Source organism: Neoarius graeffei, chromosome 19, assembly GCF_027579695.1.
Source record: "Neoarius graeffei isolate fNeoGra1 chromosome 19, fNeoGra1.pri, whole genome shotgun sequence".
Lineage (NCBI taxonomy): Eukaryota > Metazoa > Chordata > Actinopteri > Siluriformes > Ariidae > Neoarius > Neoarius graeffei.
Window position 1 is genome coordinate 16,069,718 of NC_083587.1, and position 17,724 is coordinate 16,087,441.

The 17,724-nt window shown below is 42.7% G+C and overlaps 1 protein-coding gene across 1 annotated transcript; it reads right to left on the reverse strand.

Annotated features, from left to right (window-relative positions):
* Positions 1–990: 990 nt before the first annotated feature.
* Positions 991–7,450, reverse strand: arxa (aristaless related homeobox a). The gene is made up of 5 exons (XM_060900823.1): positions 7,137–7,450; positions 5,653–6,199; positions 4,377–4,422; positions 2,377–2,699; positions 991–2,227 (listed from the first exon to the last, which is right to left on the reverse strand). The coding sequence occupies exons 1-5, from the start codon at positions 7,312–7,314 to the stop codon at positions 1,960–1,962; spliced, it is 1,362 nt and encodes a 453-aa protein (XP_060756806.1). The 5' UTR covers positions 7,315–7,450; the 3' UTR covers positions 991–1,959.
* Positions 7,451–17,724: the final 10,274 nt, after the last annotated feature.

A 17,724-nucleotide genomic window follows, 5' to 3' on the forward strand; every position in this document is an offset into this window, starting at 1 on the left:
ATCCTGCTTGTTTGTGGTGTCGAAATGAGTCGGATTAGTGGGTGTAAAACAAGGAAAGGGAACTCTTTTCACCGCGAGTAGGCGATTAAAAAAGAAGGGAAAATTAATCCTAGAGGTAATTTCACGCGATTTGCTTCAGCACCATGGACGGGTCAAAACGGCTTGGCTGAAAGGAGCCGCATTGATTGCTGTAATGGCATCGCGATCCAGCCCAGAGGATTTTAGGGAGGGGACTAAACCCAGAGAAAAGACATTCTGATCAACCAGTTGTTACTTCATTAATAAGAAAAGACTCGCCGCGACTTATCCGGCATTACACATGTCGAGTTCATTTTGCGGCTTCTGAAACTTCTCCAGGCGGGTTTTGTTAACAGGTGGAACTGAAAAGCACCATGAATATAAGCACGGCTAATGGAGCGAATAATCATCCCTTTACACCTTTTTTTTTAACACCTTAATGCACCACCACCACGACCAAATCATTTTCAGTATTATAATAATAATAATAATAATATTGCGGCCACCTTTTCTTTTTTTTCCTCCTCTTCTTCCTCCTGCGTAAAATCTTGAGCTTAAGCTTGGCCCATTGTTTCTGTACATTAAATAACTCCTCAAAAATATAGTCATACGACTAATCTGTAAACTCTCCCATACTGGCTATATTTATAATTATCAACATAATATTAACGCATCCATATAGCGTGTTAAAATGAGTTCAAATGAAAGCACGTGTTATTCATCTTGGAACAAATAAATCCTAAATTATATTGCTTTTATTTTTGAATGCATGCTGTACATTGTGCATGTTTTTATTATTATTATTATTATTATTATTATTATTATTATTATTATTATTATTTGCCTATATTTGTTAATAATAATTAATGTTTTGTAAAAATAATTGTTAGGGTTTCCATTTCATCAGATTCATCCAGCATATTTATTCATACTTTTATTATTATTATTATTATTATTATTATTATGCTTGGCTTTGCAAAAAAAAACAAACAAAAAAAATCCACAACAACAAAACCCAGAAGAGTCTTTCGTGGAACATCAGTGTGTCCTGCTGTGGATTTGAACAGTCCACAGGGTAGACATAAATAATCATCTAACTAACCTAAAGTTCTGTCAAATGAACATAAGTTGAGCTCTACTAGGAAACATTCATTTCATACAATACTACATCAAGTTGAATTTCAATGTTTTCAAGTGTACACCTTTTTTAAGCTTAAGGTTCCCCCCCCCCCCCATATTCAATTAATCATCTTGACTGTGCTTGTGTGTGTGTGTGTGTGTGTGTGTGTGTGTGTGTGTGTGTGTACAAATAGGCTACTCTTTAACAGATCAATGAGCAAGCAATCTGAACTCCATCATTGTACTTTGAAGAAACTGGTTGTTAATTCCCCCTGAAGATCATATTTAACACAAGGCATGAACGAGAAGTCTTCATGGAGAGGACAGGGGTGTGGGTGGTTTGTTTGTTTGTTTGTTTGTTTGTTTGTTTGTTGTATTTCTCAGTTGATGAATTTGGTGATGTGTGATTTAGAGGGTTCTAGCAGTTCCCTTTGGCATATTGACCCCCTCCTCTGGTCCCACACTGGAGCTGATGCTTCTTGCAGAGGAGAAGTTAGTGCTGTGTGTGTGTGTAACTGTTGTCCCCATATTCCAGACCTCCCCCCCCCAAAAAAAAAAAAAAAAAACAGCCTAAATTGGAGTAGCTTTCCTAAGTACATTTTCATTGGCTGTCGCTTGGCAGCGGAGCTACATTGCAGACTGGGGTTCAGGTCGCTGATGGAGGATGTGCAGAAGATGGGCGCTGTAACTGTGCATCAGGTCTCCAGGCCTCGGGTTCTGTAGCTCGCCTGTGTGCTGCTGCACTGTGGATTTGGTCATGCTTTATTATTCTTTTTTTTTCTTTTCTTTTCAGTAAGGGATTTGTTTTTCAGAGTGACCGCTTCAGCAGACCTCTTTCCCTGTAGCGCTGGTGGGCAGGATGTTCAGCTGAGTGAGCTGAGCCGAGTGTTCTTTTGCTTTAAGACGTAGCGCGGCGATGCTCGAGGCCCGGCGGTCGGCAGCCGTGGAGGTGGAGGAAGAGGCCGATGCGGTGGGCGGGTCCGACAGGCCCGCGGGCGGCTGCACCGGACTTTCAACCGGCGGCGTGGCCTGGCGCAGGAGAGCAGCGGCCGTGGAAGCGCTGGTCAGGGGACCCATGCTGGAGAAAAGTCTGAGCAGAAGAGGCGAGCTTGATTAGACAATTCTAAAAATAAATAATGATGAAGGATAACATCATCATGCCGATGTTGCTATACAGCCTCAGAGGAAAATGAAAATGTTACACATTTTGCAGCGAGTTTGTTCATCATGCCAGTCTACCTGCCAAAAGTCGGTCCGATGAAAGCCGGATGGCGAAACATGGCGGTGCCCAGGAAGGTGCCCAAGCCGAGGGGCGTGGCAGGAGGAAGGGCGGAGCTATTATGTGGTGGCGCCAGTCCTGGAAATGCAGCGGCGGCTGCAGCGGCGGTCCAGGCCGACTCCAGAGCCGGGTGTGGGTGAGGAGGAAACGGGGCTCCCTCCAGATAGTGACTCAGAGGGTGAGCTGCTGCTAGGGGACCAGGGAAGGGCAGACCTGGAGGATGAGACTGAACTCCTGCCTTCTCTCTCTTCCTCCATTTTGCTCTCCGGTTCTGAAACCACACCTGGACACAAAGACCAGCCTTTGTTAACGGACATGCGTGATGGCCATTTACTTTGGAAAAATCTTTATCTTCTTATATTGTGATTCGTATCGTCTGGTCGTCTCACGATGGGTTCACTTTGTATTCCGAACTGTGTGTCTCTCTGCACGCTTGTCTGAGCTCGACACTGTAATCCGTGTGCAATATTTGCTTCACTTTAATGAGGTGACAAATAGGCGGAAAGTCAAGGGTAATTACATGACCCTCAGCCTCACTCCCTTATGATCCGTTAGCCTAACTTTGCTAATTAAAATCTTGGGGGGGGGGACAGAATGGGGTGGAGTGCGGTAATTAAGAGACTTGTTCACAAAGGGTTTGGGAATAACGGCTTGAACAGGGGCCAGTAACAATTAATACGCTTTAAATGAAAATTCCTGAAGATGCAAGTAACTTTGAAAGGGTATTTAACTTTCCCACGGGTGCCCCAAACCATCGCTGGTGTGTATGGGCTGCGACAGTGCCAGGGCCTGGAGACCAGTGTGTTCGCAATGAGGACACTGTCAATAGTGACTCTATAACACACACACACAGTCTCTTTTGCATTACAGGGCCCCTGGGGAATTTATGAGTTTTATCACCTCCTGATCGAGCCCATTAAGTGATTTGTTCATCCGCAGTCCCAAACAGACATCTGTTGTTTTATGTTGGCAATAACCCTGCCATGTGTTTGTCCTGTCTCTTTGGTTATGGGAGTTGAGTTTGATCATGCAAGCTTTGAATAGGCAGGATTGGAAGGAGGAGGAGGAGGAGGGGTGGTAGTGGTGAGGGATGGAGGGGGCGACAAACACCTTTAATAGTCTCACTTGTTCCAAGTGCAAAGCATCGGATCAATGCTGGTCTATTGCAATCACAAAATGGGAAATCAAATAGCATTATCCTCGCACCCTCCTCCTTCTCTTCCTCCTCCTCCTCCTCCTCCCGTACAGGGGTGATGAGAATTCAAACACCATTTTCTCGCTGGAATAGCAGTGTTTGCTCTTGCGCTAAGTGCGCTTTTACGAACTGCGCGCGCGTCCGCGTAATTGCCGTTAAAACGCTCGCTCCATTGCATGTAATAACTTTCGATAACAGGAGAGATCTCCGCCGCGACGCTGGGAGTCGTTTAACACAGCTGAAGGCTACACTTTCAAATGAAATTAAATATAGGCCATTAGCCAGACATAGCACATGTCGCTTGGCACTATTTCCCGCAATTGTCGGAAATCTTTACGCTCTACTAAAATACACTCCGTCTAAATGTAGGTAGCTTTTACTGTATAGACCTTATTATGTTATATAATATTATAATATAATATATAATATATGCACGAGCCATTCTTCCCCCCCCCCCCCCTTAAATATCTTTGAGACCCTGTCCTCCTGTAATTACTTTAATATCCTGAAATAATCGCCCCTCCTCATTTCCTGTTTAATTACAAAGATTATTGGGTTTTTTTTTTCTTTCAGTGCTTAGAAAGGGAATAAAATATTTGCAAAGGGTGGGTTAACCTGCTTGTATTGCACAGTCTCAGGAAATAATTGAATGATTTAATGTCAATTTCTGGAAAGAATGGGTTTGCACGTGTAGTATTATAATAATAATAATAATAATAATAATATGATCTGACGTGTGTACTGCTAATTCGTCAATCTAATTACCTGCACACGCGCCTCGGTGAGGTCCAGCCGCATGGCGAGCTCCTCTCTGAAACACACACACACACACACACACACACACACACACACAGAGAGTGAGGGGGGTGAGTTGACATCAATCTCAGAAAAATGTAGTCGGACACTAAATGAAACAGAGGCCATTAAACAGAATTAGGACTTTTTTCTTTCAAAGTCTCTCTCTCTCTCTCTCAAATCATTTCTTCAATTCTTCTCTCCTTTCTGAAAGCTTTAACTACATAATGACGGAAATAATGTCTATTCAAACAGGAACCGCATCCCTGTTCACCACTTTCTGTCGAGCAGGGATGGGATGGCAATTACAATGAACAAAAAAAAAAGGGGGGGGGGGGGGGGGGAACAACAACTGCCACTTCAATTTAAAAAAAAAAACCCAAAAGTCAACCGATTTATCAGAGAAAGGAAACGTTTTTATTGCTATTATTTTTATTTAAAAACAATTGTTATATTGATATAAAAATGATTTGCTTCAGTAAAATATGTGAGCTGGGAGAGATCTAGTGAAAAGTGTTCGCACACTTTTTTTTTTTTTTTTTTTCCAGGAGAATGTTCCGAACTGATCTTTTCCCCGTGCTGCATTTCCTGATGAATTAAACTCCCAAATTCTGGCGGTTTACAACCTCGTGTTGTACAGATTTACAGAAAGTCACTGCTTTAATATCTCCAGATTATTAAAATAAGATTAAAAAAAAGAAAAACGGCAACAAATGGACGTGTATCTAGTAAATAAGCTGTATGAATTAAACGCGCAGTTTGGATGATGGTGTTTAATCTTGAGTTTAGTGGATTTCTAGCTCGATGTATTCTTGAAAACCAGCACAAAATCCACAGTGAGTTTTTGTTGTAACGTTGTAGGGCTGTGATCATCTATATTTATGTATTATTATTATTATTATTATTATTATTATTATTAGAGTGGACCTTTTTTATAAATACCTTTATTTAATTTATTTTATTTTACCAGGTGATATCCCATTGAGATATTAAATCTCTTTTGCAAGGGAGCCCTGGGAGTATCTAGATGAATTGTAATATAAAACCCCTATTTTTATTTTTAGGTTAGAGATTTATGAACGAGCGCTAAGCTATATTATGTAGCTTATTTTATATTATTTTCTTGTTTTTGTAGAAATGTGAGGATGTAGAATTTCCTATCCTTATCGAAATATTTTTTATCCACGACTACATAATAATATTATTATTATTATTATTATTATTATTATTGGGTAGGTGTGTGTACCTGGTGAACACGTCTGGGTAGTGGGTCTTCTGGAAAGCCCTCTCCAGCTCCTCCAGCTGGTAGCTGGTGAAGGTGGTCCTGTATCTCCTCTGCTTCCGCTTCAGCATGCCTTCCTCCGAGTCGCTGCCCGCAGACAGACACACGCTGTCCTCTCCGTCCTTCACGTCTGCGTCGTTGCGCGGGCTCGGCTCGTCCTTGGGCGACAGGCCATGCTCGGCTCCGCACGCCTCCTCCTCCTCTTCCTCCTCCTCTTCCTCTTTCACCGCGTCCTCCTCGAACTTGAGCGCTCCGAGCTCGGCCAGTTCCGGGCTGCCGCGCGCCTCTTCCAGCGCGCTGAACGGCGCGTTCTCCCGGTACGACTTGCTCCGGCTGATGCTGACCTGCGGCGCCTGGCTGATCTTCATCCCCTCGCAGCCGAGCTCCCCTTTCTCCCCGGGCTCCTGAAACACCCTGCTGGTGTCCAGGTATTTTCCTCCGGGGCCGTAGAGCCGCCGCAGTTTGGGCGGAAGGTGCAGGTCCGAGTCAAAGGAGAGCTCTTTGCTGGAAACTGAGACATAATAATAATAATAATATACATTTTAACATATTAAAAAAGAGCACACCTGCATGTTTTCAGTCTTGAAGAAGCCTAGTTTTATTCCTGTTTATCTCTTGCACAGGTGCAAATTAGCTCATGCTAATTCTGGGGCAAAGCATTTTTCCATTAAAAAAAAAAATCATTTCACACACACACACACACACCTCTGATTAGGTTTTTTTTTTTTCAAACTAAATATTTCTAAAATCATTGTTTTTAAATCCAGCGAACAAAACCAAACTTGTTTGTTTGTTTGTTTATATTACAATTCATCAGTTTCCTCAAAAGTTTATAGCAAAGCCGTTTTTAATATTTCTCTCATTTCCATAAGAAGGGAATATTTTTACATGATTTAAAAGTTTGCTTTTAAGCTCCTAAACACTTCAAACAGTACAACAACTTCAGTGTAGTTCGAGTCTCATTTTCTCGTTAAAATAAAACCAGTCCGACATAAAGACATGTTTGCATAATAATAATAATAATAATAATACAATTTATTATTATTATTATTATTAGGTATTAACGTTATCCTTTTTCGCAGTGTTTAATGTGAGATAGCTAACCAAACACAGCTCCTGGAGTTCTGGAGTTGGTCTGATATCCTGATTTCTTTAAAGCTTTAAAATGATGCGGTTCTGATCTGACCCAGACAGGCTGGGGGGGAGAAGGTCCACGAGATTATCATCTGGTTCTAGTTTTGTCTGATATCAAACAGCAGGGTGTTTTTAGTGGTTCTTTGGGTTCTTTCACAAGCAGAACTGCTCGAACATCTCCAGGAACGTCGCTGCAAAGTGGTTTAAATGCTTCCTGAAATCTATTATTATTATTATTATTATTATTATTATTATTATTAAATCTCGTTTTTAGCGTGAGTGCAGATCTTAAGGAGTGTGTGTGTGTATGGTACCTTCAGAAGGCTGCTCATGCTCCAGCCGCGCTGTTAAACTTTGCGAGCCCACCAGTCGGACTTTGCAGGGGCTCCTCCGGCCCAGAATGCTCTCGATACAGTAGGAGGAGAGGACAGTCGGAGATTTGCTTTTACACTCGTTTCTGTCGCGCGCATCGTCCTCGAACTGACTGCTCATTTTATCTCTCTCTGGATATTTTAGCTTCTTTTCCTCTTTTCTGCCTTCTGCCTTCAGTGAAGTTCCAGCGTGTGTGAGCGCGATACACTCCCTCTGCGCCTGTAACCCGAGGTCTCTCTCTCTCTCTCTCTCTCTCTCTCTCTCTCTCAGGAGGGTGTGAGAGAGTGTGTGTGTGTGTGTGTGTGTGTACAGTGTGGAGCTCCTCAGCGCTGCAGCTCCTCTCTCCATTCCGCCGCACTGACGTGGAGCGACAATCTGATTGGCTCCCGGGGGAAAAGGGGGATCTTTCAGTTTTCTCATTTAAAGTTCACCGGCCTAACACACACACACACACACACACACACTAGTCCAGACTTCACAGTTCAGTCACACCAAACTAGCAGCATTTTTCCATCAGATAAAACAGTATGATCTCAGATCTTTGATATTCAGAGGTGTGTGTGCTGTGTTTAATTCATGATTCTGTTTTATTTGTACTGGTGGAGTAATTAAAGTAATATACAATGAGATTTTAAATAGGGGCGGCACGGTGGTGTAGTGGTTAGCGCTGTCGCCTCACAGCAAGAAGGTCCTGGGTTCGAGCCCCGGGGCCGGCGAGGGCCTTTCTGTGTGGAGTTTGCATGTTCTCCCCGTGTCCGCGTGGGTTTCCTCCGGGTGCTCCGGTTTCCCCCACAGTCCAAAGACATGCAGGTTAGGTTAACTGGTGACTAAATTGGCCGTGAGTGTGAATGGTTGTCTGTGTCTATGTGTCAGCCCTGTGATGACCTGGTGACTTGTCCAGGGTGTACCCCGCCTTTCACCCGTAGTCAGCTGGGATAGGCTCCAGCTTGCCTGCGACCCTGTAGAACAGGATAAAGCGGCTAGAGATAATGAGATGAGATTTTAAATAATAAAAAATAGCCTAGATTAATCATTATTATTATTATTATACACAACATACGTTTGATATATACCCAAATATTTTATGATTATAAAAAAATCATTATTTTATATATATAATATATATATATAAAACTTTTCACCCAAAATTACATATCATAATTCTGAAAAAGAACCCAACCCTAATTTATTCCACATCACCAACAACAATAATTATTACTATTATTGTTAGATGACTTTTTTTTTTTTAAGTGTTAGGATGCATCCTCCCATTTGAATAGTTCTGCTGGACTGGATTTCAAAAAAATGTACCCAAAACCTAAAATAAATTTTCCTAATCATTTAATCAAATATAGGTGTCATTCTGTTATTCCCGTTCTGGGAATACACTGTACATGGTGTAATCTCATTATCTTAAAATAATCAATTACGCATGAGGTGTGACTGAGCGAAGGCTTCATCTGAGTGCTCCTGGGGGCCCTTTTGTACAACCTGGTGGCCCTCCTCACCAGCCTGTCCTCTCTGAAGTGATCAGCTAGTCTCAGATGGTCGAAGGTGGTGATAATGGGCTGCAGGTAACTGGACTCAGGAGCCTGGAGAGGTTGATTGAGAAGTCTATTTAACCTGCTGAGGATGGCCTGACCCCGTCCGAGCCAGCACAAAAGGATCTTTTTTTTTTTTTTTCTCCCAGAATTCAATCCTGAAACTTCAACAAGCTACAATTTGCTCTCTCCTGTTAGCGGTAAGGAATTGCGCAGCTCTGTTACAGCCTGAGAAGAGGCACATCAAGAAATAATTATGAAACATTGAGAAAACACTCAATGTTCTGACCTGAGTTTTGTCCTCTGGAGATGACCTGCCTGTTTTAGACCACGGTTTGCTTTAAAAAACCCCACAAAAAACAGTTTAAATGTTTGATTTTTTTGCGCACTGTGATTGCGCACAGTCTGTCCTTCATTTACAGTTATTCACAAGTCGATGGAATTCATATCCAGAAGCAGGCAGTATATTTGTGCCACAAATACACTCCTGCTCTAAACTTCTGGGGCATTTGTAAAACAGATCAACAGACTAATGACAATAATAACAATATAAAACGTTTTTTCCCCCCTTGGTCCCAAACAGCCGCGCAATGCAGACCCGTATTTAAAGTCGCTATGTAATTTGGGGCCACAATTTGATTCATTTATCCGCAGTCTGTTATTAACCCAAGAAAAGAAATGTCAGGGACTATTACCGCCAGCAGGATATCCGCGCTTTGTTTAAATGCACTAATTACAAGCACACACGTTGGAGAGAGAAAGAGAGAGAGAGAGAAAAGAGAAAAAGCGCAATTTTCGCATATTTCATTTCCACTGGTGTATTTGGTGCAAGGCGCGCGAGCCACTTGTTTGCGCCAGTGCACGTCACTCTCCCTCTCCTCCGATTCCCCTGATGCTACCGGGTGTCATATTTTCACAACAAGACTAACTTGATAATTTGTACAACAATCTAGTGTTATGAGTGGTGTGTAAACCATACTGGCTGTTGTTGTTGTTTTTTGTGCACTCTCAGAAATCAAGGTGCGAAACTGAGGTGAGGTGCAGGACTGGATCTGCTTTAAAAGCTCATTAAAGGCACAGCACAAAGATTTTCCCAGGTTAAACACACACACACTACAGGTAAAACCAAACATTGATGGTACCACACCATCAGTAAGAATATTCATAATAATGACGTCATGCATGATGCATTGTACTTGATGCGGGTTGTTGTTGTTTGTTGTCCAGCCACCAGGAAGGCTCTGCTCTTACACAAGCCTGGAAAATCCTGAGAAGTATGAAGGGATAGTTATAGATAAAGTTCTACTGTCCAAGCTTCTTAACAGATCAATTTTCTGCATTAACTCACTTTCTGACATTTTTTGCCTGTTCATAGCTTTTAATGAGGAAATTCATAAAACAAAACAACGTCTTTAGATGGTGTCGTGTGAAAAGTTAAAAGGGAAAAAAACCAAAACAAAACACCACCTCAGCTCAGTGATCACCATGCAGCTCTGTTCCTTCCGACAGATTTCATTTCCAATCCAAACCCAGCAGAGCTGATCCGGCTAATCAAGTCCACTGATTATCTGAAGCACATGTCGGATTTATGGATTTGGACCGGAGTTCTGGAGGAAGCTGGATCTCCTGGAAGGTTGGTGATCACTGATTTCATGTCTGCAGGAGCTCAAAGACTCGAAGTGCTTCGTTTTTTTTTTTTTTCGTTTTTTTTTTGCAAGCAGCGCCCTCTGCTGGCAGCTCAAACATAAATTGCAGATGAGATGTGCAGGGAGTTTTGCATAACCTGCTGCACAGGTTCCAAAGCCTGGACCTGGGCCTGGTGTGATCCCTAAAATGTGTTTCTCCAGGAGCAGGGTTGGGAACATGTGGATGAATACATCCTTATTGTCAGTGTGGGAAGATAATGCAGTGGCCTCTCATGTGGAATATCTACTGATGATAGAGCCTTTAGGGGCGGCACGGTGGTGTAGTGGTTAGTGCTGTCGCCTCACAGCAAGAAGGTCCTGGGTTCGAGCCCCGGGGCCGGCGAGAGCCTTTCTGTGTGGAGTTTGCATGTTCTCCCCGTGTCCGCGTGGGTTTCCTCCGGGTGCTCCGGTTTCCCCCACAGTCCAAAGACATGCAGGTTAGGTTAACTGGTGACTCTAAATTGAGCGTAGGTGTGAATGTGAGTGTGAATGGTTGTCTGTGTCTATGTGTCAGCCCTGTGATGACCTGGCGACTTGTCCAGGGTGTACCCCGCCTTTCACCCGTAGTCAGCTGGGATAGGCTCCAGCTTGCCTGCGACCCTGTAGAAGGATAAAGCGGCTAGAGATAATGAGATGAGATGAGAGCCTTTAGGCAGTGGCATGTGTTCATTTAATTATTTATAGAACTTCATTCATTCAACTTGAGGGTTCTGGTTGATCCAGAGCCTATAACCCAGGAACACTGAGTCTGGCATGGTAAGGACAGGGTTGCATATGTTCCTTGGTTTAAAATGTATAATTATGTCATCTTTTCTTTTTGCTTTTGCTTTCGTAGTTGCTGTATAGTCTTTATCCAGAAGGGATTTGTTTTGCAACATTCCAGTGATGATTAACATCCATTGATGTATTGCATCTGCATGAATTATAATCCGTAATTAACTTCTCAGAATATCACAAACATCTCAGAGATTTCTAAGAAGTCGCAGGCTTGTGTTTGGAGCTGTGTCCTTTTGGATATTAGGAAACACACACAGAGAGGCATCACATAGGGTCCGCTTTTGATTTTGACCATCCAGCTACTTTTTCTTGTGATTTCAAAAGGTCAGACTTTGTGTACTGAAACAGGATCCATGTTAGAATTTTGGCTTTAATATCAGATTCATGTCTGATTTGCTCATGATGTTTTCCAAGCACTGCACATCTGACTCCAAACAACAACAAAAAGGTTCAGATTGTTATGTTAGAAGACTAAGAGTATCTCATACTCCATGACAATGCTGCTGGATATTGCCTTGCTTCATACCGTGGTCATAATTGTATCCCTTTCTTTATAGTTAAATATGTAGAAATTCTATAATTCTTCCTGGTATTTGATCCAGAGACTCCAGGACTCGCTCTGGGACGCCAGATCAGCCCAACTTGTGAGTAGCACATTATAACACTGGAAAACTGGGAGGAAATGTACCCAAGTTGCTTTATATATGAATTTCTTAAACTATATCCCAAGGATGGAGTCAGGCACGTGGCTCAGAGGTTAAGGCCTTCGTGGAGTTGGGTCCTTGAGCAAGACCTTTAACCTTCATCAGCTCAATTTGGATCAAAGTAGGTAAATGTAAATAAAAATAAAGCATTGTACCACCATATGTTACCCTTGTAACTTCTATGAATCCTATAATAGAACATTGCAATCATGATTGAAATCAGCAGTGATGTTTTGAAATCCCTTTGATATGAGGATCCAGAGTAGTGATGTCATTCCCTTTTCCCACTTAAATTAAATATCGTGCGATTTTTGTCTTATTGCATATGAGCGATGTGACCGGAGACGCATCTGCTTTATGTAGGCCCAGGGAACATCAAAATCATCAAAAAAACATGGAGGTGATTCTCATCAGTGACGCAGCGCACTTTTGATCTGCTTGGATGGAAAGAAAAGAAAAAAAAAAGTTGGACACGGTGTCGCGCGCGTATTAAACGTTTCATTTCGGGCTTCACTCCTGGCTGACCGTCTGCTCGGTGTCTCCTCATCCGGTAGTCATGCTGCTGACAGTTCATGCAGTTGCTGTGACTTAATTGGATGCTGCTCAGGCTGAAAGAGCGAACAAAAAGGAGGGAGGGAGGGAGGCGCACAAGCTTTCCGACGCGCGCGTAAGCAAAGTTAATTAGCGGTTATTAACAGTGCGCATAATGAGGGTGCGAGGGAGTCAATTTAGCGACTTTGTTAGGCCAAGTTTAGAATGACAGGCGATGATCGCAACAACAATAGCGGTCCCGAGCGGGAGTGATCATCCGTAATTTTCCAACAGCAATACGCTCTAATAAAAAACAAAAGCACTCTAATTTCGCTCAACTGACTCGATAATTTGAATTTATTGAGGAAAAAAAGAGGATGAGTCAAACATTTAAAGCCCAGATCACCCTTTCCTCAAAGACTCCATGCTGCAAAGCGTGGTGATATTTCAGCCTCCGCACATGAGCTCTGTTCTCACTTCCACACTGTTGTGTAATCAGTTTCCCTGAGCATTGTGAACACGTCCAGCTACAAAACACACACACTGGAGAGTCATCCACCTTCCGCTATAGCAGTGAAGAGATATTTTGCTAATTAATCGAGCCATATATATATATATATATATTTTTTACTGTTAATTAGCTGATTAATTGGACCAGGTGTGTTGGGAAAACTCTAAAACGTGTAGTTCTCCAGGACCAGGCTCGGGAACCTGTGCTTCAAACTCTTGAACCTGATCAAATGACTAACAAAAATGTATTTCTCACGACACATCATATGTCCACGACAGCTGTCCGGATTAGGTGTATCTGTGCCCATGAGCTTCAGGTTCCTGTTCCTGGCTGACAGGAGTGGACCCCGACGCTCTGTTGTAGCATCAAGGTTTTCAATGTTGTGCATTCTGAGATGCTTTTCTGCTCACCGTGGTTGTAAAGAGTGGTTATTATGAGATTGAGATGATCCTGACCTCTTCTGCGCCTCGGACCTGCCTGATCCATCCTGATGCCCTACGTCTGGCTGGAGGCTCATCGCATCACTCCTATGGAGGACGGCCCCATATGGACAGTCGAAAGTCGCACTTGGAAGACGCTCTGGACGCTTACAGTAATACATTTATGGCTGAGGACTACAGATGACTTGCTAACTTTAGGACTGCAGTTGTCATGATCACTTCTGCACTCAAGTTTCCATCAATGAACAGTTTATAACTTCAGCAAAACACACTTCATGTTAAAACAATAATGAATTTCCTGGTTACACAGTTACAGTGGTGCTTGAAAGTTTGTGAACCCTTTAGAATTTTCAATATTTCTGCATAAATATGACCTCAAACATCGTCAGATTTTCACACAAGTCCTAAAAGTAGATAAAGAGAACCCAGTTAAACAAATGAGACAAAAATATTATACTTGGTCATTTATTTACTGAGGAAAATGATCCAATATTACATATCTGTGAGTGGCAAAAATATGTGAACCTTTGCTTTCAGTATCTGGTGTGACCCCCTTGTGCAGCAATAACTGCAATTAAACGTTTGCTGTAACTGTTGATCAGTCCTGCACAACGGCTTGGAGGAATTTCAGCCCGTTCCTCCGTACAGAACAGCTTCAATTCTGGGATGTTTCCTCACATGAACTGCTCATTCAGGTCCTTCCACAACATTTTGATTGGATTAAGGTCAGGACTTTGACTTGGCCGTTCCAAAACATTAACTTTATTCTTCTTTAACCATTCTTTGGTAGAACGACTTGTGTGCTTAGGGTCGTTGTCTTGCTGCATGACCCACCTTCTCTTGAGATTCAGTTCATGGACAGATGTCCTGATATTTTCCTTTAGAATTCGCTGGTATAATTCAGAATTCATTGTTCCATCAATGATGGCAAGCCGTCCTGGCCCAGATGCAGCAAAACAGGCCCAAACCATGATACTACCACCACCATGTTTCACAGATGGGATAAGGTTCTTCTGCTGGAATGCAGGGTTTTCCTTTCTCCAAACATAACGCTTTAAATCCATTTAAATCAAAAAGTCCTATTTTGGTCTCATCCGTCCACAAAACATTTTTCCAATAGCCTTCTGGCTTGTCCAGGTGATCTTTAGCAAACTGCAGATGAGCGGCAATGTTCTCACAGATATGTAATATTGGATCATTTTCCTCAATAAATAAATGACCAGGTATAATATTTTTGTCTCATTTGTTTAACTGGGTTCTCTTTATCTACTTTTAGGACTTGTGTGAAAATCTGATGATGTTTTAGGTCATATTTATGCAGAAATAAAGAAAATTCTAAAGGGTTCACAAACTTTCAAGCACCACTGTATAATCCACATTTGTAAGTGAAAGATGCATGTTAAAGCTAGAGGCTTGATGGCACTGTCTGAGTCACGAGGAAAGGTACAGTTTGGGCTGCACGGTGATGTAGCGGTTAGCACTGTCACCTCACAGCAAGAAGGTTCTGGGTTCGAGCCCAGTGGCCGACAGGGACCTTTCTGTGTGGAGTTTGCATGTTCTCACCATGTCCGTGTGGGTTTCCTGCAGGTGCTCCAGTTTCCCCCACAGTCCAAAAGGTTAGGTTAACATGGGCCAGCCATGGCCTGAAGGTTGGGATGAAGTGTCCTTGAGTAAGGTATCTAACCCCCAACTGCTCCTTGGGCGCTGTAGCATAGCTGTGTGTGCATGCTCATTGCTTCAGATGGGTTAAATGCAGAGGAGACATTTCACTGTGTGTTTGAGTGTATGTGTGATAAATAAAAGCTTCTTGTTCTTGTTTTTCTCAGAAAGTGCCTACAGTTACACACCATTCAGGGGAGCCAGTTCAAATTTTGTGTCTCTGAACCAGATCGTTTTGGTTCTCCTTGAATCTCGGGTCCACCCAGGGCACTTGGAATCACCCCCACCTTCTCCTGCATCTACATCTTGGCTACAAACAGCTCATCCAGTACACAGTAATGGCGTTTATCCAGTATAAGTTTATATTAAACTTATAGAAGTTATAAAAGCAATAAGGTTATTTATTTACAGCATATGGCCAAAAGTTTGGACGCTTATCTTTTCTGTTAGTGGAGTCGACCTCAAAAATATGACCGATTTATTCTGGGGTCCCCCACCACCACCACCACCGCTTCTGCCTCATTTTGTCTGTAATCTGAAATGCGGCACTGTGCAGAAAAGCTGTTGCTCCTCTGCTGGAAGTTTCCCGAAATTGCATTTTTGCGCATCATTTCATGCATGTATATGCTTTCTGTAGATTAAAGCTCAGCATTCATATCGACTCCGGGAGAGCGAGGCGAGGAATGGCCCCGGGGTCACAGAGGGTCATGAGGCATTTTTCTTTTCTTTCTTTTTTTTGCGCACGCGGCTCTGTCCAACCTCATTATAATAACATTATAATAAGCTTTACGGGTGACCCGATGAGCGCGCGCGCAGTAAACCCCTCACCATCAACCACCACGCGGACAAACAGCTGTGTGTGTAGGTGTGTGTGCACGCGCGTGTGTGTGGGTGTGTGGGGGTGTGTGTGTGCGCGCACGCGCGCCTGTGCGTTCATTGGCCTTTATTGATTAGCGGCGCTGAACACGGAGCCGTTTTTTTTTTTTTTTCCTCAAGAACCGCGGCCCTTTATTAAGTTAATCAAAGTAATGCATGCAAATGATGCTTCTTCTGAGCTTCTAAAAAAAATTATATATATAAAAATGATAATAATAAATCGGGAGAAGTCCGCTTATTCACTTAGCGTCAATATCGCGCGCGCGTGCGTATCGCCATGCAAATGAAAGCTGATTAGAGTAAATGAGGGACTTCGCTGCTGTTTGACCTTGTCTGAGTTTTATGTAAATTTCTCAAAATGACACAATGAAGCAGATGCCATTTAGAAGATAGTCATATAAAAAAAGATTAATCAACATATTTTATAAAGAAGGAAAAGGAGAGTGGTTTATTACTATAGATCAGAACCTGCTCCTGCTATATTCAGAATAATTCAGATTTCCACAAAAGCATGCTGTGGCAGATATTTTGACACCCCTAAAGGATGTTTAACCCTTTTGTGTGTGTGTGTGTGTGTATACATACACATGTCCACCACATGTATCTACTGTCAAATCAAGGCTCTTTTTTTAAAGGAAAATTAAATAATGTAAATCAGCTCCAAGACTATCTATCTATCTATCTATCTATCTATCTATCTATCTATCTATCTATCTATCTATCTATCTATCTATCTATCTATCTATCTATCTATCTATCTATCACTGCAGTGACGTGGCCGCTCTGACGGCCATCAGAGTCTCTAGGTTTCCTGTTGCCTTCTACTGGATTATTATACAGGTTCTCTCCTCTCAATCATTCATACACATGTTCACACCTATGGACAATTTAGAGTAGTCACACAGTAACCTGCATGTCTTTGGACTGTGGGGGAAACTGGAGCACCCGGAGGAAACCCACGTGGACACGGGGAGAACATGCAAACTCCGCACAGAAAGGCTCAAACCCAGAACCTTCTTGCTGTGAGGCAACAGTGCTAACCAACTGCACCACCATGCCACCCCAAGACACCATTACTGTAATTAAACTAAATCCTAATTATCCTCCGCCCAAACCGGTTCCGTCCGGCTGTCCATCCGTCTGGTCACGTTTTCGTTTCCATGCCATATCTTTAAAACTACTGAAGAAGTATTTTTCAAATTTTTACATAGAAAATAGATTTTGGGGTGGCACGGTGGTGTAGTGGTTAGCGCTGTTGCCGCACAGCAAGAAGGTCCGGGTTCGAGCCCCGTGGCTGGCGAGGGCCTTTCTGTGCGGAGTTTGCATGTTCTCCCCGTGTCTGCGTGGGTTTCCTCCGGGTGCTCCGGTTTCCCCCACAGTCCAAAGACATGCAGGTTAGGTTAACTGGTGACTCTAAATTGAGCGTAGGTGTGAATGTGAGTGTGAATGGTTGTCTGTGTCTATGTGTCAGCCCTGTGATGACCTGGCGACTTGTCCAGGGTGTACCCCGCCTTTCGCCCGTAGTCAGCTGGGATAGGCTCCAGCTTGCCTGCGACCCTGTAGAACAGGATAAAGCGGCTAGAGATAATGAGATGAGAAAATAGATTTTGACTTAGTTTCTAAGAGCAACATTTGTTTCCGGAGCATATATCCAAAACTATTCATGATACGGATTTGAAACTTGGTGTACATGTTAACAAGGTGATATAGATGTGCCTTTTCATCCTAAGAAATTTGGGAAATTAAAATTTTTCATGTTTCCATGGAAACAATTTCAGACTTAGTCTCTCAGATTAGTCTGAGGGG